We start from the raw sequence: 23,336 nt of genomic DNA, 5'->3' as shown, positions 1-23,336 counted from the left end.
ATCAACGGGGCCGAGGTAGAGATGGTTAGCAGTTTCAAATACCTAGGGGTGCACGTCTCCAAAAATCTGTCCTGGTCCACCCACGTCGGCGCTACCACCAAGAAAGCACAGCAGCGCCTATACTTCCTCAGGAAACTAAGGAAATTCGGCATGTCCACGTTAACCCTTAGCAACTTTTACAGATGCACCATAGAAAGTATCCTATCTGGCTGCATCACAGTCTGGTATGGCAACTGCTCAGCCCAGGACAGCAAGAAACTTCAGAGAGTCGTGAACACCGCCCAGTCCATCACACAAACCTGTCTCCCATCCATTGACTCCATCTACACCTCCCGCTGCCTGGGGAAAGCGGGCAGCATAATCAAAGACCCCTTCCCACCCGGCTTACTCAATCTTCCAACTTCTTCCATCGGGCAGGAGATACAGAAGTCTGAGAACACGCCCGAACAGACTCAAAAACAGCTTCTTCCCCACTGTCACCAGACTCCTAAATGACCCTCTTATGGACTGACCTCATTAACACTACACCATGTATGCTTCATCCGATGCCGGTGCTTATGCAGTTACATTGTATATGTTGTGTTGCCCTATTATGTATTTTCTTTTCTTCCCTTTTCTTCCCATGTACTTAATGATCTGTTGAGCTGCTCGCAGAAAAATACTTTTCACTGTACCTCGGTACACGTGACAATAAACAAATCCAATCCAATCCTCGTGTCTGTGTGGGTTTCCTCCGGGAGCTCTGGTTTCCTCCTACACGTCCCGAAAGACGTGCTGTTGGGTAATTTGGATATTCTGAATTCTCCCTCTGTGTACCCGAACAGGCGCCGGAATGTGGCGACTAGGGGCATTTCACAGTAACTTCATTGCAGTGTTAATGTAAGCCTACTTGTGACAATAAAGATTATTATTAATGCTCTGGGGACATAGGTTCAAATCCCACCATTGTGTCTGGTAGATTCTTGAATTCAATTAATCAGTAAATCTGCTAATTGGAGCTAGTCTCAGTAACGGTGATGATAAAACTACCATCAGCTGCTGTAAAAACCCATCTGATTCACTAATGTCCTTTAGGGAAGGAAATCTGCTGTCCTTACCCTGTGTGGGCTAAATGTGACTCCTGATTCACAGCAATGTGGATGTGGGCTACTGTGGCATGGGCCACAAACGGTGGCCTTGCCAGCGACGGACATATCCCCTGGATGAGTAAATTGTTCAAAATGTAATTAACCTGTTTGTGTGTGTTTTTGCTCAACTAGCTCCTGGGCAGGGGTCAGGTGACACCACGTGTGCGGAGAACCCATTGAATCCACAACCAAACCCTCAGGACAAGAAGTGCGGTTCTGAGACACAGGGGGAAATATATGAGCCCTACCCTGACTGGGACCTTCCCTCACGATCGCTGATCAGGATCCATAGCCCCAAGTGGTACGAAATGCCAGAGCTCACCTCTCCGTGGGATGGGGAGCACCACGCCTGTTGTACAAAGCCGCAGGATTCTGAAGACTTCCGATTTGATGTAACCCTGCCGATGCAGAGTGATTGGTCTCCGTTCTGTCCACACACCTATCATTGCAAAAGGATTCTGAGCACTGTCACTGGAATGGATCTGTCCGGAACGGTAGGTAAATGTTTCAGTATTAGCTCTTGTGCTTTTGCCTTGGGTGTAGGGGTTGTAGCTGAAACCATCACACCAGGAGTGAACAGTGGCGTTTTCCTCTTGTTTGTACAATAAAGAAAGAAATACATTGCATTGATGTCCCACCTTTCACAACCTCATAATTCCCAAAAGCCCTTGATGACCAAGGAAATGCTTTGAAATGCAGTCACTGTTGGTATGAAGGGAAATATGTCAGCCTATGTGTGCGTAGGGAGGTGGTGGTGAAGTGGTATGACCCTAGGAGACCCAGGTAATGCTCCGGATCCCCCTGGGTTCCAATCTCACCATGGCAGATGGTAAATTTGAATTCAGTAAGAATGAAAAGTCTAATAATGACCATGAAACCATTGGCGATTGTCATGAAAACCCATCTGGTTCTTTAATATACTTGAAGGAAGGAAATCTGCCACCCCCTTAGCAGACCCACAACGCTTGACTCTTAAACTGAGCAAGCTACGCAGTTCAAGGGCAATTAGGGATGGGCAATAAATGCGCCCACGGTGGCGATGCCTGAATCACAGAATTGTTACGGTGCAGGAGGACGCCCATTTCACCCATCTGCACTGGCTCTACAAACGTGCATCTTGACTTCGTGCCACCCACCTGCCTTTTCCCCACACCCCTGCACACTGCTTCTATTCAAATAATCATCTGATGTCCTCTTGACTGCCCCGATTAGACCTGTCTCCACCGTGCATTCCAAACCCGAGCCACTCGCCGTGTGAGGACGTTTGTTCTCGCACCAAATTCGATTCTTTTGCAAATCACTTCAAACCTGTTCTTCATCCTTTTACGAGCAGAACGTTTCTCCCTGTCTACTCTGTCCAGCCCCTCATGATTTTGAACATCTCTATTAAATCTGCTCTTGGCCTTCTTCTCTCCAAGGAGAACAGTACCAACCTCTCCAATTGCCATGTGAGAGAACCTTTAAGAAATGGGTGTTTATCGAATAGCTGCAGTGATGTAAGAGAGTGGGTGGAGCTGGGCTGTCTGTCTTTCACTTTCGTTTTTGAGCAGGCAGCCTCAGGGTGTGTTTTAGATTTGTTTTGAGAGCTGTATAGCTGCAGGCAGAGCAAGCAGCTCTATAACGATCTCCCGGCAATCTAAAGACTGTCTCCAGATCCTTTGAGGATTTCAAAATGATAATTGCTCTCAGTAGAGAATTTAAACCTGATCTGTGTTAAAAAGGGTCTTTTGTCTTATGGATGTTGCAAGGAAAGATTAAGGGTTATTTATAGAATATTGTATCTTTTTAAAAAATATTTCTTTATTCTCCTCCTTTTTCGCATTTTCTCCCAAATTTACACCCACCAACAATAAACAATAATCAGTAACAAATAAGTCAATCCCCATATCAGTAACAACGATCCCACCCTCCCACCAAACCCAAAACATTCACCCACATGTTCACATAAACAACTGACAAAAAGGAATCAGGAATGACCCATAGTCACCATTAACACCCACCGCCCCTCTCCCCCCCCAACCCTCCCACCCACCCCCCCAACTAATGTTCGATGTTAACCAGTTCTTCAAAGTACAGAATTAATAATGCCCATGAATTGTAGAACCCCTCCATCCTTCCCCTCAGTTCAAACTTAACCTTCTCAAGAGTCAAGTATTCCAACAGATTCCCCCGCCACGCCAGGGCACAGGGTGGAGAGGCTGCTCTCCAACCCATCAGGATCCGCCTTTGGGCGATCAACAAGGCGAAGGCTACAACATCTGCCTCCGCACCCGTTTCCAACCCTGGCTGGTCTGACATCCCGAATATGGCCTCCCGGAGGCCCGGGTCCAGTTTCACGTGCACCACTTTAGAAATTATCCCCAAAACCTCCTTCCAGTAATCCTCTAGCTTTGGACAGGACCAAAACATATTAATGCGGTTGGCGGGGCCTCCCCCGCAACGTTAACACACATCTTCAACTCCTTCAAAGAATCGGCTCATCTTCGTGAGGTGTGCTCTGTATACCACCTAGAATATTGTATCTGTGAGGATGATTGGTGTTGATAGTGTTTAAGATGTTTACTGTGGGTTTATAAAGGGTTAACTGTTTTCATAAATAAACATTGTTTTAATTGTTTTAATTCTGTTGCACCACACCTGCAGAGTGGGCCCGTGTGCTCCAATAACCACAATCTATTAAAAGTTGTGGGTCAGGTGGACTCCATGATACACTTTGGCGTTCCCTAAACCCTGGCCCATAACACAATCTATCCTCATAACTGAAGTTTCTCATCCCTGGAATCATTCTTCTAAACCTCATCTGTACTCTCTCCAATGTGTTCATATTCTTCCGATAGTGTGACCCCCAGAACTATTCACAATGTTCCAGCTGAGGTCTATCCAGTATCTTATATTGGTTCAGCATAACCTCCTTGCTCAGGTACTGTATACACCCAGTAATAAAGCCCAGAATACTATGCGCTTTATTAACTGCTGCCTCCAGCTGTCCTGCCACCTTCAGTGATCAAAACACAGATACCCCCAGGTCCCTCTGCTCCTGCACCCTTTCAGAATGCCACACCATATTTTACATTGTCTCTCCATGTTCTTCCTACCAAAACGCATCACCTCACATTTTACCGCATTGAACATCATTTGCCACCTATCTGCCCACGCCACCAGCTTGTCGATGTCCTTTTGAAGTTCCTCACAGTTCCCTTCACAATTTACAATAGTTCCAAGTTTTGTGTAATCTGCAATCTTTGAAATTGCCCCCTGCACATCAAGATCTCGATCACTAATATATATCAGGAAAAGCAAGGGACCCGACACTGACCCCTGGGGAACGCCACTACAAACCTTCCTCCAACCCAAAATATGACCATCGACAGTTAATTGGTTCCCGTACCGGCCTCCCCGAACAGGCGCCGGAATGTGGCGACGAGGGGCTTTTCACAGTAACTTCATTGAAGCCGACTTGTGACAATAAGGGATCATTATTATTGTTATTAATAATCTCCGCTTTCCACGTTGCTGCTGACCCTTTTATTCCATGAGCTATAACCTTTCTCACAAGTCTGTTGTGTGGCATTATATAAAGTGCCTTTTAAAAGTCCATGTCCACCAACTCAACAGCATCACCCTCACCAACCCTTTCTGTTGCCTCCTCAAAAAACCTCCAGCAAGTTAGTGAAACAGAATTTCCCCTGTCGACATCCATGCTGGCTCTTCCTAGTCAACCCACGTTTTTCCATGTGACTACTAATGCTTCCCGAATAATTGTTTCCAGAAGCTTGCCCATCACTGATGTTAAACTGATGGCCTGTAATTGCTGGATTTATCCTTACAACCATTTTTTAACAAAGGTGCAAGTCTCCAGTCCTCTGGCACCTCCTCTTAGTTGAGAGAAAACTGGAAGATTATTAATTTCCATTCTCGCTTCCTTCAATATCCTTGGGTGCATCTCACCCAGTCAAAGAACAAAGAACAAAGAAATGTACAGCACAGGAACAGGCCCTTCGGCCCTCCAAGCCTGCGCCGACCATGCTGCCCGTCTAAACTAAAATCTTTTACATTTCCGGGGTCCGTATCCCTCTATTCCCATCCTATTCACGTAATTGTCAAGGTGCCCCTTAAATGTCACTATTGTCCCTGCTTCCACCACCTCCTCTGGCAGCGAGTTCCAGGCACCCACTACCCTCTGTGTAAAAAATTTGAATCGTACATCTCCTCTAAACCTTGCCCCTCACACCTTAAACATATGCCCCCTAGCAATTGAACCCTCTACCTTAGGAAAAGCCCCTGACTATCCACTCTGTCTATGCCCCTCATAATTTTGTAGACATCTATCAGGTCGCCCCTCAACCTCTTTTGTTCCAGTGAGAACAAACCGAGTTTATTCAACTTCTCCTCATAGCTAATGCCCTCCATACCAGGCAACATCCTGGTAAATATCTTCTGCACCCTCTCTAAAGCCTCCACATCCTTCTGGTAGTGGCGACCAGAATTGAACACTATACTCCAAGTGTGGCCTAACTAAGGTTCTACACAGCTGCAACATGACTTGCCAATTTTTATACTCAATGCCCCGGCCAATGAAGGCAAGCATGCCGTACGCCTTCTTGATTACCTTCTCCACCTGTGTTGCCCCTTCCATTGCTCTGTGGACCTGGACACCGAGATCTCTCTGACTGTCAATACTCTTGAGGGTTCTACCAACCACTGTATATTCACGACCTGTATTAGACCTTACAAAAAGCATTACCTCACATTTGTCCGGATTAAACTCCATCTGCCATCTCTCCGCCCAAGTCTCCAAACGATCGAAATCCTGCTGTATCCTCTGACAGTCCTCATCGCCATCCGCAATTCCATCAACCTTTGTGTCTTTCGCAAACCTATTAATCAGACCAGTTACATTTTCCTCCAAATCATTTATATATACTACGAACAGCAAAGGTCCAAGCACTGAACCCTGCGGAACACCACTAGTCACAGCCCTCCAATCAGAAAAGCACCCTTCCATTGCCACTCTCTGCCTTCTATGACCTAGCCAATTCTGTATCCATCTTGCCAGCTCACCCCTGATCCTGTGTGACTTCACCTTTTTGTACCAGTCTGCAATGAGGGACCTTGTCAAAGGCCTTACTGAAGTCCATATAGACAACACCCACTGCCCATACCTGCATCAATCATCTTTGTGACCTCCTCGAAAAACTCTATCAAGTTAGTGAGACACGACCGCCCCTTCACAAAACCATGCTGCCTCTCACTAATACGTCCACTTGCTTCCAAATGGGAGTAGATCCTGTCTCGAAGAATTCTCTCCAGTAATTACCCTACCATTGACGTAAGGCTGACCGGCCTGTAGTTCCCTGGATTATCCTTGCTACCCTTCAACAAAGGAACAACATTGGCTATTCTCCAGTCCTCCGGGACATCAACTGAAGACTGTAAGGATGCAAAGATTTCTGTCAAGGCCTCAGCAATTTCCTCTCTTGCCTCTTTCAGTATTCTGGGGTAGATCCCATCAGGCACTGGGGATTTATCCACCTTAATATTTTTCAGTCCCGTTGCCTTTTCTACTTTAAGTATCGACAGCCTATTCAAGAATTCCTCCTCACCAATTTTGAGCCCTTCCCAGGGACAGAGTTTCCTCGTCTGTCATCATGTCCTGGGTCGCATCTACCTCCAGTGTCGCACAGCTTCTACAATGGCTTGGGCTTCCTTGTCGACGGAGGAGTGTCGAATTTCGGAGGCATGGAGGGTACGGGAGAATAAAGCCACGGGCCTGCCCGCCTGGTTGAGGGTAGCGGCCAGAGCAAAGTCCAACGCATCGCTCTCCACCTGGAACGGAACGGTTGAAGGCCAGGCGGGCCTCAGCCGTCAAGGGAAAAATGGTGGATTTAATAAGTGGACAGGCCTTGTCCGCATAATTGGGGACTCACTGGGCATAGTAAGAGAAGAACCCCAGGCATCGCTTGGGGCAGTGGGGGAGTTCCAGGAGGGGGCGCATGCAGTTGGGGTCGGGTCCTAGGACTCCGTTTTCCACAACGTAGCCAAGGATGGCCAGGCGGGTTGTGGGGAAAACGCATTTTTCCTCATTATAGTTGAGGTTCAGGAGTTTCGCGGTGTGGAGGATGTGCCAGAGGTTTTTGTCATGTTTCTGCTGGTCATGGCCGCAGATAGTGACATTATCTAAGTACGGGAACGTGGCCCGCAGCCCGTACTGGTCAAACATTCGGTCCATTTCTCGTTGGAAGACCGAGACCCCGTTGGTGACGCCGAAGGGAACCCTGAGGAAGTGGTAGAGGCGGCCATCTGCCTCAAAGGCAGTGTATAGGCAGTCCTCCGGGAGGATAGGAAGCTGGTGGTACGCGGACTTCAAGTCAACTGTGGAGATGACTCGATACTGCGGAGTGGTCCCATGATGGCAGCCCCCATGGGTCGCGGGTGGTGGGTGGCATCGGAGATGGCGTCAAAGATGGCGGCCCCCATGGGTCGCAGGTGGCGGCCGAAATCAAAGATGGCGGTGAAGATGGCGGTGAAGATGGCGGCGCCCACGGGTCGCATATGGCGGGTGGCGCGGCAGCTGGGGGCGGCCCCGATAGGCAGCAGGCAGCGCTGCTGGGCCTAGGGGTTTTGGGGAGAGATCGGGGCTGGCCGGCTTTCGCAAAGCCTGTTAAAGTCGCGTTCCGTGCAGGGCAGCATTGTCTGGGATGCTTACCCAGGCCGCAAAAGTGGCACCTCTGGCTTCTGCCGTTGGCGGGCTGCTGCACGGCACAGGCTTGCGCCGCACTTGAGTCGGGTGATGGCGGTGCCCATGAGATCCACGAGGGTGCCGCGCAGTCGGAGGTGTCGGCCTCTGGGAGGCCACCTCCAGTGAGTTTGAGAGCTGCACTGTCTCTGGGAGGCCGAGTGTACCCCCTCCTAGCAATCGCTGGCGGATGTAATTTGATTTCATGCCGGCGACATAAGCGCCTTGATCAACAGCTCCGCGTGCTGGGCAGCCGATACCGCCCGGCAGTCACAGTTCCGGCAGAGTACCCGCAAGGCACGCAGGAATTCTGCTAGTGATTCCCCAGGGCGCTGTCGTCTCGGGGCGTGAAGGTGCCAAGCATACATTTCGTTTACTGACTTTACATAGTGTCCCTTCAGCAGCATTATCGCCTCCGTATACGAGGGGGCGTCCCTGATGAGGAGAAAGACTTGCGGGCTCACCCGGGCATGGAGGATCTGCTTCTTTTGGAGGTCGGTGAAGTCTTCGGTGAAGGATCCGAGGTAAGCTTCGAAGCAGCTTAGCCAGTGCTCGAATGTTGCAATGGCGTCGGCTGCCTGTGGGTCCAGCTCCAGGCGATCAGACTTGAGTGATGAATTCATCTTGGATGTTTAGTTTATTAAATTGATGTGCCATCAATGAACACACGACGAGTGGTGAACGTAACTGAGGCTTTAATAAATTAAACGGAAAGCCTCCTGGCCTCGGATCCCAAACTGAGGCAGCGGCGGAGATTATACCGAGCCCGAGGGAGGCGGAGTCAGCAGGGACAAGCCCAGGCATGTAACAGTATAACAATACAATACAATACAGTGGTTTACCACAGATCCTGGGGCTGAGCCTCGATGTATTACCAGATGCAGCCATCGTTCCCAATGGCACGACAGGCAGCTGAGTGCCATCAGCCTCTGGCTGGCTGGCAGCTCTCAGAGTTGGGTTTCCTGCTCCACCGGGGGTTTGATCGCCATCTAGGCATTCAATTGGAAGCAGCAGTGCATTCCTACTGCCTCCCCTACTGGTGAAAGGGGGAAGCTGACTCGTTGGAACAAAATCCAGCCACAAGTCTTCCAAAACTTACTGTGAGGGGAATGCAATGGTGATATATGCCAGACCCAGTCCTATTCACCCATCAACTTTCTGATCACCGGCACAGATTGGCTCCCAGTCCAACAAGACCACAATTTAAAATTATCATCCCTCGCCCCTCCCGAACTCTGTAATCTCCTTAAGCCCCAGAATGCCTTGGAGATTTCTGGGCCCTTTGTTCGTTTCTGATGTTTAATCATCCCATCATTGGCAGTCGTGCTTGAAGCTCTCCAGGCCCCAAGCGCTGGAAGTCCTCCTAAACCCTCTGCCCACTCATAGCTTTTAAATCTCTTTCAAAATTAGCTGTTGGAACTACCTCTATATTTTCTTGAGTGGCTCAGAATTGCACCTTAGCACAGAAGATATAGGAGCAGAATTAGACCATTCGGCCCATCGGTCTGCTCCGCCATTCTTGATCAAGAACCTATCCATCTCCGTCTTAAAGACCCTCAGTGATTTGGCCTCCACAGCCTTCTGCGGCAAAGAGTTCCACAGATTCACCACCCTCTGGCTGTAAAAATTCCTCCTCGTCTCTGTTTTAAAGGATCGTCCCTTCAGCCTGAGGCTGTGTCCTCGGGTCCTAGTCTCTCCTACTAGTGGAAACATCTATCCAGGTCTCTCAGTATCCTGTAAGTTTCAATAAGATCCCCCCCTCATCCTTCTAACTACTGGAAACGCTCAATAGGTCTGTCAGCATCTGTGGAGAGAGGAATATCTTGAGGCTGTAACACTCTCTTTCAGAGCCGTGGGGTGTTTGGCTACCTTAGGTGTCCTGTCTAAATGTAAGTTGTTGTACGACAACCTCAAAAACTGAAAGTAAATGGAATCTTAAGACAGCTTAGAATATGATCAACGCAAATGGTGAGTGAGTTTTCAGGAGAAATATTTGGTAATAGTGTTGAACCTCTGCTAAGTCATGGTCAGACTGGGTTTGAACAGGGGCATGTGTCAAATTTGCTTCACTATCGGCGTCCTTGCAGCAACTTTGTGCAATCTCTCTCACTGTTGACGCAGTCATGGTTAGTCAACCGAAGGGGAGGAGGAAATGGTGAAAGACTGAGTATGCGGGTGACTGGATCTTATCGCCTTTACATCTTGGCTCACTCTTGGGCCCTGCACCACTCAAATTCCAGCACCTCACAGTGGGCATCAGCCAGACGCCAGACGGGACTGTGGCACAGAAGGTACATTGCAGGATGTCAAAGGTATGATTACTCCCTGATTGCTTTAAGAGAGGGCCAACAGAACGATGGTGGGTTGAAGGGCCTCCTTCTCTGCTTTGAATTCCTTTGTCAATGGTGTGGATAGATATGGGGAGGGGAATACTCATTGTGTTCAAACACTCCCCCCCGCCCCCTTCACCCTCCAAAACCTATATTGTCTTGTGTTCATTTTGAACAATCCTTTGGAAAAGGCAGACTTTAGCTGACTGGAAAAGGCACAAGGACAATGGATTTTTTTCCCAGATGGGATCAGTTTCTATTCAACCATAGAAAAACTGAATAGTTGAGCTTGTGATTCTCAATGTTCATCAGAATATTGTCGTGAATAGTCGCAAAGTTATTGATTAACAAGTCTATTAATAACTACAGTACGAAGTCTTACAACACCAGGTTAAAGTCCAACAGGTTTGTTTCAATGTCACTAGCTTTCGGAGCGCTGCTCCTTCCTCAGGTGAATGAAGAGGTCTGTTCCAGAAACACATATATAGACAAATTCAAAGATGCCAAACAATGCTAGGAATGCGACCATTAGCAGGTGATTAAATCCTTACAGATCCAGAGATGGGGTAACCCCAGGTTAAAGAGGTGTGAATTGTATCAAGCCAGGACAGTTGGTAGGATTTCGCAGGCCAGATGGTGGGGGATGAATGTAATGCGACATGAATCCCAGGTCCCGGTTGAGGCCGCACTCATGTGTGCGGAACTTGGCTATAAGTTTCTGCTCGGCGATTCTGCGTTGTCGCGGGTCCTGAAGGCCGCCTTGGAGAACGCTTACCCGGAGATCAGAGGCTGAATGCCCTTGAATGCTGGAGTGTTCCCCGACTGGAAGGGAACATTCCTGCCTGGTGATTGTTGCGCGATGTCCGTTCATTCGTTGTCGCAGCGTCTGCATGGTCTCGCCAATGTACCACGCTTCGGGACATCCTTTCCTGCAGCGTATGAGGTAGACAACGTACACGTGAGAACACCACCCACCAGGTACGCGGTACATACTCGTGCGACTCGGCCAACGTTGTCTACCTCATACGCTGCAGGAAAGGATGTCCCGAAGCGTGGTACATTGGCGAGACCATGCAGACGCTGCGACAACGAATGAACGGACATCGCGCAACAATCACCAGGCAGGAATGTTCCCTTCCAGTCGGGGAACACTTCAGCAGTCAAGGGCATTCAGCCTCTGATCTCCGGGTAAGCGTTCTCCAAGGCGGCCTTCAGGACCCGCGACAACGCAGAATCGCCGAGCAGAAACTTATAGCCAAGTTCCGCACACATGAGTGCGGCCTCAACCGGGACCTGGGATTCATGTCGCATTACATTCATCCCCCACCATCTGGCCTGCGAAATCCTACCAACTGTCCTGGCTTGGTACAATTCACACCTCTTTAACCTGGGGTTACCCCATCTCTGGATCTGTAAGGATTTAATCACCTGCTAATGGTCGCATTCCTAGCATTGTTTGGCATCTTTGAATCTGTCTATATATGTGTTTCTGGAACAGACCTCTTCATTCACCTGAGGAAGGAGCAGCGCTCCGAAAGCTAGTGACATCGAAACAAACCTGTTGGACTTTAACCTGGTGTTGTAAGACTTTGTACTGTGCTCACCCCAGTCCAACGCCGGCATCTCCACATCATTATTAATAACTAGGTCTCAATAGACTAGTGATACATAACCGGTGCATGGACACATTGGAAATAGGAGCAGGAATCTTTTTGTTTATTCATTCCTGGGATCTAGGTGACCCTGCTGGGCCAGCATTTATTACCCATCCTAATCGCCCTTAAAGTTAAAGGCTTTGCTAGGCCATTTTCAGAGGGCATTTTAATAGTCACGGCGCAGCGACTAAGGGTTTGGAGTCGCATGTAGGCCAGACAGTGCGAGGATGGCAGATTCCCCTTCAGGGCATTAGTGAACCAGGATGGGTTTTTACCGACGATCAATTCATGAACATCATTAGACTTTTAATTCCAGGTTCTTGTTGAATTCAAGTTTCACCATCTGCCATGGTAGGATTCGAACACAGGTTCCCAGAGCGTTATCCAGGGTCTCTGGGTTATTAGTTCAGTGACAATACCACTACCCCACCACCACATACATTCAGGAAGAGACCATTCGCTCCTTCAAGGCTGCTTCAGCAAGGTCATTGATGGTATTCAACCTCAACTTCACTTTCCTCACCAATCTCCTTGCTTCCTGTCGTATCCCAAAATCTATCGCTATCTGCAATCTGTCGATCTCTGCTTTGACGATACCTGATGACTCAGCATTCACAATCCATTGAGTGATGGTGCTGATTTTTATTTCATTTGCTGTTTTTGAATAAACTAATATAAGTATACACTTTCCATTTCAATCCTATTGTGAAGTTCTCATTTGATAAGAAGGCCCTGGTTTAAGTAAGGTTGCCAACGAAAAGCTGTTCCCATTAGCTGAGGATACAAGAGCTAAGGGGCATAGATTTAAGGTTCTGGGCGAGAGATGCTGGGAGGGATGTGAGGAAGTATATTCTTACGCAGCAGGTGGCAATGTCCTGGAACTAGTTACCTATGAGGGTGCCAGGTGCACAGATGATTTAAGATTTTTTAAAAAATCTTTATCGTCACAAGTAGGCTTACATTAACATTTCAATGAAGTTACTGTGAAAATTCCCTCGTCGCCACACTCCGGCGCCTGTTCAGGTACACGGAGGGGGAATTCAGAATGTCCAATTCACCTAACCTGCACATCTTTTGGGACTTGTGAGAGGGATCCGGAGCACCCGGAGGAAACCCACGCAGACACGGGGAGAACGTGCAGACTCCGCACAGGCAGTGTCCCAAGCTGGGAATTGAACCTGAGACCCTGGAGCTGTGAAGCAACAGCACTAACCGCTGTGTACAGCCCACAAGCATTGGAGTGGCACTTGAGTAAGATAAGCCTGCAGAGGGTTACGGGAATAGGAACAATTGGATTCTCGACCGAGAGCCAGCATGGGCCTTTTGGGCCGGATGGACTCTTTACTTGACGTAATAAGACCAAAAGACCATAAGACATCAAGTCTGCTCCGCCAATCATGGCTGACATTTTCTCATCCCCATTCTTCTGCCTTCTCCTTGATCATAATGACTTATGACTTACGACTTTTTGAAATTGATTTGCTTGTTATGGCAAGTACAGATCCCAGAACCTCCCACAGAAGAAAATTCAGTCCATTTAATTTCTCTAAGTTAAGCTTATTTAAACCTTTGTTTGTTTGGGCTGTTTCGATGTGCACAGGAAGCCACTGATGCTAGCTTGGTACAACAACGTCTGGACTGGGTGTATGAAGTTCCGCCTTCACTTGTGTCTATGTGAGCGGTCGTCAATATATGGTGTTAAATTATTTAATGAACTCAATTAACTCATCGGAAGGGGAAATGAGAATCTTTTTCACTCTCAGAGTTGTTGTGGTCCAGGGCGTGGTGGAAGCTGTTTACATTATTAATTTTAAGAGCGAGTTGGAGTTGGAGGAACTTATAGGGACATAGGAACAGGAAGGGGTCATTCAATGAAATCATGGCTGAACTGTGACCTAACTCCATTTACCCGCCTTTGGTCCATGTCACAAATATCTTTGCTTAACCAAAATGTATCTTCCTCCGATTGAAAATTGACAACTGATCTAGCGTCAATTGGCATTTGTGGAAACCTCTATCACTCTTTCTGTGTAGAAGTGCTTCCTAACATCTCTCCCTGGGAAGGAGTAACTTACAGGGTTGTGGTCGAAAGACAATTGTGAGATTAAAGCCTGAATTTCTACCCGTGAGTCGGGTGTGCGGAGTTCGGTGACTTCTGAGTTCCATGAGACCGACATCTGAAAATGCCTGCCCGAATTTCCAGACTGGGAATGGGTTATAATAGAAGCTGCTTGCACAACTTTGGAATCTGTGAGGGTGATTCTGGGCTCCAATGTTTAAAAAGGCATAATGAACCAGAAAACACCCCTCCCATCCTCAATGCACACACTCTCCAAATGCCGCATTCATGCCAACCCATGCCACATCATGCCCCCCCCCCCCACACACACACCTGCCATAGCCCAGAATACCCATCCAGACAAGCAGCATTGATCCATTGATGAAAATCCTCTGGTCTATGTCAACAGGCAGAGTGAAATAGCAAGCAATGATTTTACTTCAACTCCAGACATTGTTTGGGACATTTGATGGCTTCACGGCTCCCTTTGCCAGTCACTTTTGATGGTTCTTCTTGACACTTTTGCTAAGTCCTCTTGTCAGCTCTGTTTGTCAGTTTCAATAGTTGTTTTTGTGACGTTCACTGACGGCGGCACGGTGGTGCAGTGTTTAGCACTGCTGCCTCACGGCGCCGGGATCCCGGATTCAATCCCGGCCTCGGGTCATTGTCCGCGTGGAGTTTGCACATTCTCCCCGTGTCTGCGTGGGTCGCACCCCCACAACCCAAAGATGTGCAGGTTAGGTGGATTGGCCAGGCTAAACTGACCTTTAATTGAAAAATAAAAGAATTGGGCACAAATTTCTTTTAAAACGTTCACTGACAGGTGCAATAAGCTTAACAGTGATATGTTTATGCATCTTTTACAAACATTCATTTTAACAATTCCATAGGGCACCTTACCCCCTTCACCCCCACAAAGGGAACGTTGCCTCTTGCAAATGTGTCCCGGGACCATATCCAAATGGGTACACCTCCACAGGGCTATCATGGCTATACAGAGAGATGCACAACATTCAGACTTGCTCTAACCATGTCTACTCTGTGTACTTTGGGTTTCACACTCCGGCACTACCAAAATCCACCGTGAGTGGAGGGAGCAGTTGCTGATTTAAATGGCCAGCTGCCTCGAACAAAATAAATCCAATCCTATCCCCATGAAAATGGGAAGTGCTGTGTCTGGAGGCGGGGCTTCCAATTTCTGGGCCTTTCCGCCATTTTCACTAGAGTGGAGATAATCTCCAATGTGGTGAAAATCCAGGCGAGAGTATAACTGATTTAAAAGAGCTAGCACAGCCACATTGGGCCAAATGGCCTCCATCTGTGCTGTAAGTTAAAGCAATTTTATGATTCTAAATATTTTAATGACCTTCTGAAGGGAGGGTCACAGTATTTGGGGGTCAGCCAAGGTTTAGTGGGCAGCGATCTCACTGCGATGGGGTGGCTTCATGAGTCACTCCAGGTACTTGAGGGCAGAATCTAAGCTGACAACCCCTGTGCAGTACTGAGAGAGTGCTGCATTGTCAGCACTGCTATCCTTTGGAAGAGACCTTCCGTCTCAGGCCGAGGTAAAATATTCCATGTCACTGCTCAAAGAAGAGCAGGGGAGCATCTGTTTGTATAAATAATTTTCTTCTTTCAGGCTGCCTGGTCAAGCCTCAATGCAAGTTCTCTTAGTGGCCCAATCATAGGCAGCACATCCATGTTCTCTACAGTGTTGCTTGGTTTGAATCTTCCTGACCTGCTTCTAATTGGTCACTTGAGCCTAGGTAGCTCATGAAAACATTCACAGTGGAACTGTGTTTATGACACTCAATTTCAGATAATCTTGTATGGCAATGGGGAAAGAAAGATGTGTATTTGCTCGATTTTCATGGCCTTAGGATGTCCCAAGTGCCTTCTGGCCAATGCAGTACCTGTGAAGTGCAGCCACAATGCTCGATACTGTGCACCACACGCTCCCACAAACAACAGTGTGATAATCATCAGGTAATAAGTATATCTGTCACTCACAATAATATTGGCCAGTACATCGCTGATAACTCCCCCCCCCCCCCCCCCCCGCTCTTCTGAAAAATAGCATCAGCGGGTCTTGTTGCCCATCCCGACTTGCCCTTGAACTGAGGCCATTTCAGTAGGGTGGACTATTAAAAGTCAACTATACTGCTGAGGGATCTGAAGTCACATGTGGGGCAGACCAGGTAAGGATGGAAGATTTCTTACCCAAAGGACACCAGTGAACCAGATGGGTTTTTACAACAAGCGGCAATGGTTTTTATGGTCTTTTGATTCCAGATTTTTATTGAATCAGATGTGACCATCTGCAACGGTGGGGTTTGAACCCAGGACCCCAGAACATTACCTGGGTCTCGGGATTACCAATCCAGTGACTACCACAATGCGACCGCCCCCCCAAGTGCCTGGAGTAGGACTTGAACCTACAATCGTTTGAATGCTAACGACTGAGGCATGTCTGTCACGAGTCTTCAATGGGAAAAGCAACAGGAGACTCTCAAGCTAATCCTGCAACAATTTTAGTTTTTTTTTTAACCCTTGCAGCTGTCTAAAGACCCAACTCTAAAGATTAGTTTTTGGTTGAATATCTATATATTTGGCTTGATTTCGGTTAAATTTACACAATACACCGCAAACCTATTCAAAGTCAAATTCAACTAATCCAGGGTCAGTTTGAAGAGTAAAGCCAAGCACATTTTTGGTGAGGAGATTAAAATGTTTGATCGTTGCAGGTCATGGGAGAATAATCTGTGATAGCTAGCTTCTTTCTAAATACTGCCATCACCCCCCCACGAGGGGACGAGATAGAGTGGTGAGGATAAATTGTTTCCCTTGGTGAAGAATTCTAGAACCAGGGGACCATAGATTCAAGACAAGTGGCAGAAGGTGTAGAGGGGCCATGAGGAAGAACGTTTTTACACAGAGGGCAGTGGGAGTCTGGAATTCGCTGCCCGAGTTGGTGGTGGAGGCAGAGACCTTAAACTCTTTTAAAAAGTACCTGAATCTCCACCTTACGTCACCCCTCAGCCTTCTTTTTTCCAATGAAAATAACCCCAATCTATCCAATCTCTCCTCCTAGCTACACTTTTCCAGCCCTGGCAACATTCTTGTAACCCTCCTCTGCACTCTCTCCAGAGCAATTACGCCCTTCCTGCAATGTGGTGACCAGAACTGCACAAAATACTCCAGTTGTGGATTCACCAGTGTTTTATACAATTCTTTACTTTTATACCTGTGATTCATTCTTGGTATTTGAATTGCTACACAACTGGCATCCTGGAACTTGATGCCGCACACTCGCTCTATCAGAATCTCTAATATGGGAGCCCAATACCAATGTGGTCCTCCAACCGAGATCTTAAAGATTTTATAATCAATTTGAAGCTCTTTCTCTCCTCTCCTACAGGTGACTGATGCCATTGTATTCTGGCCTCAAAAGTGGCGACACACATTTGCGATTTTGCTGACATGTTAATTCGGTAACTGGGCGAAAGTGAGTGTAGGCAATTGCTATCCCATGGGGAGGGGCATGGGGAGAAGACAGGGGACTGGCACATGGTGAATTGTGCATTTGGAGAGTCAGCACACACGCAAAGTGTTGAATGGCCTCCCGGTGTGCTGTAACAATCACGTGATTCTGCTTGTGATTCGACAGCAAGGGTCTTAACAGTTGAGCAGTATCTCACATTCACCCAACCCCGGCTTTGCTGAAGGTGGTCATTGGCTGATTCATTCTTCCTGCCTCTCAATGCGTCCTGACTCATACCGCATCAGCGTCTCACCATACATCAAGGCAACATGCGCAGTTGAAGATATTTCACCACCAATATCAAGCTAATGCTGTCAGTGCGGACAAAGTCATCAGTTCTTTACTGGAGATGCTTTATGGACTAGGGCAATGAAAGGAAATGGTGAAACACGGGAGGAAATGTAATATCACAAAATCCTTCCAACAGCTCTTCCTCTATATAAATGCGCACAAGCACATAGATACACCAATATGCAGTCACACCCATGTGTACAAGCACTGGAGAATACAGACTCATATCGACATACAGAAACATAGATGCATTTTTTGCAGCACATCCAAATCTGAAGCCTTTGTCACCTGAAGGACAAGGGCACCCGACACATGGGAACACCACCACCTGTCAGTTTCCCATCCCAGCCGCACACCATCCTGGGAATATATCACCGATCCTCCACTGTCGCTGGGCCAAAATCCTGGAACACCCTCCCTAACAGCACAGTGGGTGTACCCACACCACATGAGCTGCAGCGGTTCAAGAAGCCAGATTTCCCAAAGGGAATCCGGAATGGGAAACAAATGCTGGTCTTTCCAGGGATGTCCACATCCCTTGAACAAATATAATGCAACATGTCCTCTTAAACACACGGAGACATAGAAAAACGCACATAAACACATGTCAACAAACAGATGTTCTTCTTCATCTCCTTCCTTCCCCCAAAGCACACACATCTCCATGTTATGCTCCCCCTCCTGTCTGAATATGTATTCATCTCTTTCCCGCTTCCCTGCCTTTCACAGACACCGCCATGCTCTCCCATCCTCTTCCTCCCAATTGCCAATCCGCTACTGTACCCATCCACGTCCATCCCTCGAACACCCATTTCCGCCACTTTCTTACATGCCCATTTCCCCCTCCCCACACAGGGAAGACAGTGATGTCATGGAATTGTCACTGGACAAGTCAGTTAGAGATCCAGGGTAATACTTTGGGGACCTGGGTTTGAATCCCACCATGGGAGAAGGTGGAGGTTGAATTCAATCAATACACATCTGGAATTGTGTGAAACCACTGTTTTTTGTCGTAAATAAACGCTCAACTCTTTCACTAATGCCCTCGAGGGAAGTAAATTTGATGTGGTCTGGCCAATATGTGATTCCAGATCTACAACAAAGCGGTTGACTCTTAAATGGTTGAACAGGCCACTCAGTTGTATCAAACTGTTGGAAAGTCAATCAGGAATTAAACTGAACAGACTACTTGTCATCGACCCAGGATTGGAAACTACAACAGATAACTCAGCAAAGTCCTCCTTACTATCATTTGGGGGCTTGTGCCAAAATTGGGAGAGCTGTGCAGAGGCTGGTCAAGCAACAGTCTGACACTCACGGAATCATACCTTACAGATAATGTCGCAGACACCACTATCACCATGCCAGGGTATGTCCTATCCCACCGACAGGCCAGACCCAGTAGAAATGGCAGAATAGTGGAATGCAGTTGGGAAGAACCCTCAACAGCAAACCTGGACACCAGGAAGACTCAGGTCACCAGGTCAAACATGGCAAGGAAACCTTCTGTTGATTACACGTGCTCAGCGCCCCTTCCACCCCCCCCCTCCCTAACAGCACAGTGAGTGTACCTACACTTGAAGGACTGCAGTGGTTCAAGAAGGCAACTCACCATCACTAGGGATGGCCGATAAATGCTGGCCTAACCAGCGACGCCCACATCCCGTAAATGAATTTTAAAAACATTAAAAAACTCCTCCATGTTGAACAATACTTGGAGGGAGCAGTGAGGGTGGAAATGACAGAATTTACTCTGGGTGGGGGACTTCAATGTCCATCATAAAGAGTGGCTCCATCGCACCACTACAGCCTGAGCTGGCCGAGACCAAAAGGATATAGCTGCTGGACTGGGTCTATGACAGGCGGTGAGGGAACCAACAAGAGGGAAATACCTACCTGACCTCTGTCTGCACCAATCTACTGGCTGCAGATGCTTCTGTCCATGACATTATTGGTCATTGTGATTAATGATCATTCCTTGAGGACACAAAATCCCATTTTCACATTGACCCACCATCATTTTGTGTGGCACTCCCTCCATGCTCAATAGGACAGGTTTCAAATCGATCAGGCGACTCAAAACTGGACACGCAGGAGCTTCTGGTGGCCCATCAGCAGCAGCAGGATTGTACTCAACCACAATCTGTGGTCTGCGTCTCTATTTCAGATACAACATCAGGTACGTCGGCATCAAGAGAGACTGGAGGGTCACAGCAGGCTGGTTCGCGAGGAACCTCACGAGGGAGCGAACTCCGTGAGTGAATGTGATCCAAATGCCATCACATCAGTTGTCCCCGGACAGGAACTTGGTGAGAGACTGGTCCTGTTTGGCTGATCACAATTCCAGAGAGCCAGCGGGCACCATCGCTGAAGTTCTGAACGAATTCCGCGTCTTGAGGTGCGAAGTGTCGGAGAGGCCGACGTTGAACTGGGCACATTATATAATTTGAAGAAAGAATTAGATATAGCTCTTGGGCTAAAGGGATCAACAAGTATAGAGGGCAGGTGGGATCAGGGTATTGAACTTGATGATCAGCCATGATCATAGTGAACGGCGGACTGGGCTCGAAGGGCTGAATGGCCTCCTCCTGCTTCTATTTTCTACGTAATCTGGGTCCAGGGGTGGTGCTGGACAAATATTCGTATTTACGGTGCAGAAGGAGGCCATTCGGCCCATCGAGTCTGCACCAGCACTTAGAAAGAGCTCCTTAGCTAAGCCCACACCTCCACCCTATCCCGTTACCCAGTAATCCCACCCAACCTTTTGTTTGGACACTAAGGGCAATTTAGCATGGCCAATCCACCTAACCTGCACGTCTTTGGCCTTGTCTCCACCGAAGAGGTGCAGCAACAGCTTGTGATCCGTGACGATAAAGAAATGGTGGCCACAGATGTACTGATGAAACCATGTGACACCACGTATGACCGTCAGGCCCTCCTTTTCTATTTGGGCAGATTGTCTCTCAGCCACAATCAGCATCCGGAAGACAAAGGCGATCCGCGTTCACGGGCATCGCTCATCTGATGGGACAGAACTGCCTAAATCCCATACGGCGAAGCACCGCACGTGACGCACAATGGTTTTGAGGGGTCGAAGTGCGTCAACACGCCCGAAGAGAACAACCGCCATTTCACCTTCTCGAGCGCCTCACCCTGGGCCTTGCTCCATTCCCGTGGCTGGAGCATCTTGAGGAGTAAGTGAATGGGAGGCAGAACGGTTACCAGATTTGGAATAAATCGGCCGTCGTAATTTACTAGTCCAAGAAAAAATCGAAGCTCGGTGACGACTTGCTGGGGGGGGGGGCATTTTGGTGACTCTCGCTTTCTGGGTAACAGGATGCAGGGCCTCCCGGCCCACCCAATTCCTCAAATATATTACTTCCTTCGCGTGAAACATGCACTTTGTGCGGCGCAGGTGGATCCCAAACTCCGAAAAACATTTCAACATCGCCTCAAGGTTCTGCAAGTGTTCTTGGTATGTGGTCCCCTTGACCACTAAGTCATCTAGGTCAACTGCACAGGGGGGTGGGCACGGGAGCAATAGGTCAGAAGGTGAGAGCATTGAGGGAGAACTAGGGAATAGGGACAGTGTGGCTCTGAGGCAGAGCAGACGGGGAGAAGTTGCTGAACACAGCGGGTCTGGTGGCCTGAAGTGCATATGTTTTAATGCAAGGAGCATTACGGGTAAGGCAGATGAACTTAGAGCTTGGATTACTACTTGGAACTATGATGTTGTTGCCATTACAGAGACCTGGTTGAGGGAAGGGCAGGATTGGCAGCTAAACGTTCCAGGATTTAGATGTTTCAGGCGGGATAGAGGGGGATGTAAAAGGGGAGGCGGAGTTGCGCTACTTGTTCAGGAGAGTATCACAGCTATACAGCGAGAGGACACCTCAGAGGGCAGTGAGGCTATATGGGTGGAGATCAGGAATAAGAAGGGTGCAGTCACAATGTTGGGGGTATACTACAGGCCTCCCAACAGCCAGCGGGAGATAGAGGAGCAGATAGGTAGACAGATTTTGGAAAAGAGTAAAAACAACAGGGTTGTGGTGATGGGAGACTTCAACTTCCCCAATATTGACTGGGACTCACTTAGTGCCAGGGGCTTAGACGGGGCGGAGTTTGTAAGGAGCATCCAGGAGGGCTTCTTAAAACAATATGTAAACAGTCCAACTAGGGAAGGGGCGGTACTGGACCTGGTATTGGGGAATGAGCCCGGCCAGGTGGTAGATGTTTCAGTAGGGGAGCATTTCGGTAACAGTGACCACAATTCAGTAAGTTTTAAAGTACTGGTGGACAAGGATAAGAGTGGTCCGAGGATGAATGTGCTAAATTGGGGGAAGGCTAATTATAACAATATTAGGCGGGAACTGAAGAACATAGATTGGGGGCGGATGTTTGAGGGCAAATCAACATCTGACATGTGGGAGGCTTGCAAGTGTCAGTTGAAAGGAATACAGGACAGGCATGTTCCTGTGAGGAAGAAAGATAAATACGGCAATTTTCGGGAACCTTGGATGACGAGTGATATTGTAGGCCTCGTCAAAAAGAAAAAGGAGGCATTTGCCAGGGCTAAAAGGCTGGGAACAGACGAAGCCTGTGTGGCATATAAGGAAAGTAGGAAGGAACTTAAGCAAGGAGTCAGGAGGGCTAGAAGGGGTCATGAAAAGTCATTGGCAAATAAGGTTAAGGAAAATCCCAAGGCTTTTTACACTTACATAAAAAGCAAGAGGGTAGCCAGGGAAAGGGTTGGCCCACTGAAGGATAGGCAAGGGAATCTATGTGTGGAGCCAGAGGAAATGGGCGAGGTACTAAATGAATACTTTGCATCAGTATTCACCAAAGAGAAGGAATTGGTAGATGTTGAGTCTGGAGAAGGGGGTGTAGATAGCCTGGGTCACATTGTGATCCAAAAAGACGAGGTGTTGGGTGTCTTAAAAAATATTAAGGTAGATAAGTCCCCAGGGCCGGATGGGATCTACCCCAGAATACTGAAGGAGGCTGGAGAGGAAATTGCTGAGGCCTTGACAAAAATCTTTGGATCCTCGCTGTCTTCAGGGGATGTCCCGGAGGACTGGAGAATAGCCAATGTTGTTCCTCTGTTTAAGAAGGGTGGCAGGGATAATCCCGGGAACTACAGGCCGGTGAGCCTTACTTCAGTGGTAGGGAAATTACTGGAGAGAATTCTTCGAGACAGGATCTACTCCCATTTGGAAGCAAATGGACGTATTAGTGAGAGGCAGCACGGTTTTGTGAAGGGGAGGTCGTGTCTCACTAACTTGATAGAGTTTTTCGAGGAGGTCACTAAGATGATTGATGCAGGTAGGGCAGTAGATGTTGTCTATATGGACTTCAGTAAGGCCTTTGACAAGGTCCCTCATGGTAGACTAGTACAAAAGGTGAAGTCACACGGGATCAGGGGTGAACTGGCAAGGTGGATACAGAACTGGCTAGGCCATAGAAGGCAGAGGGTAGCAATGGAGGGATGCTTTTCTAATTGGAGGGCTGTGACCAGTGGTGTTCCACAGGGATCAGTGCTGGGACCTTTGCTCTTTGTAGTATATATAAATGATTTGGAGGAAAATGTAACTGGTCTG

General features: G+C 48.0%; 1 protein-coding gene across 2 annotated transcripts in view; it reads left to right on the top strand.

Moving 5' to 3' along the window:
- Positions 1 to 23,336, top strand: part of LOC140427652 (SAM domain-containing protein SAMSN-1-like) — a 154,281-nt gene that overhangs the window by 50,202 nt on the left and 80,743 nt on the right. For both annotated transcript variants that reach the window (XM_072513105.1, XM_072513104.1), the window contains exon 6: positions 1,260 to 1,621. In XM_072513105.1, coding sequence (XP_072369206.1) covers positions 1,260 to 1,621 — 362 coding nt within the window. The remainder of the gene's footprint in view (positions 1 to 1,259; positions 1,622 to 23,336) is intronic.

Source organism: Scyliorhinus torazame, chromosome 8 (assembly GCF_047496885.1).
Source record: "Scyliorhinus torazame isolate Kashiwa2021f chromosome 8, sScyTor2.1, whole genome shotgun sequence".
Lineage (NCBI taxonomy): Eukaryota > Metazoa > Chordata > Chondrichthyes > Carcharhiniformes > Scyliorhinidae > Scyliorhinus > Scyliorhinus torazame.
This window is presented reverse-complemented; position numbering and strand designations above follow the sequence as displayed.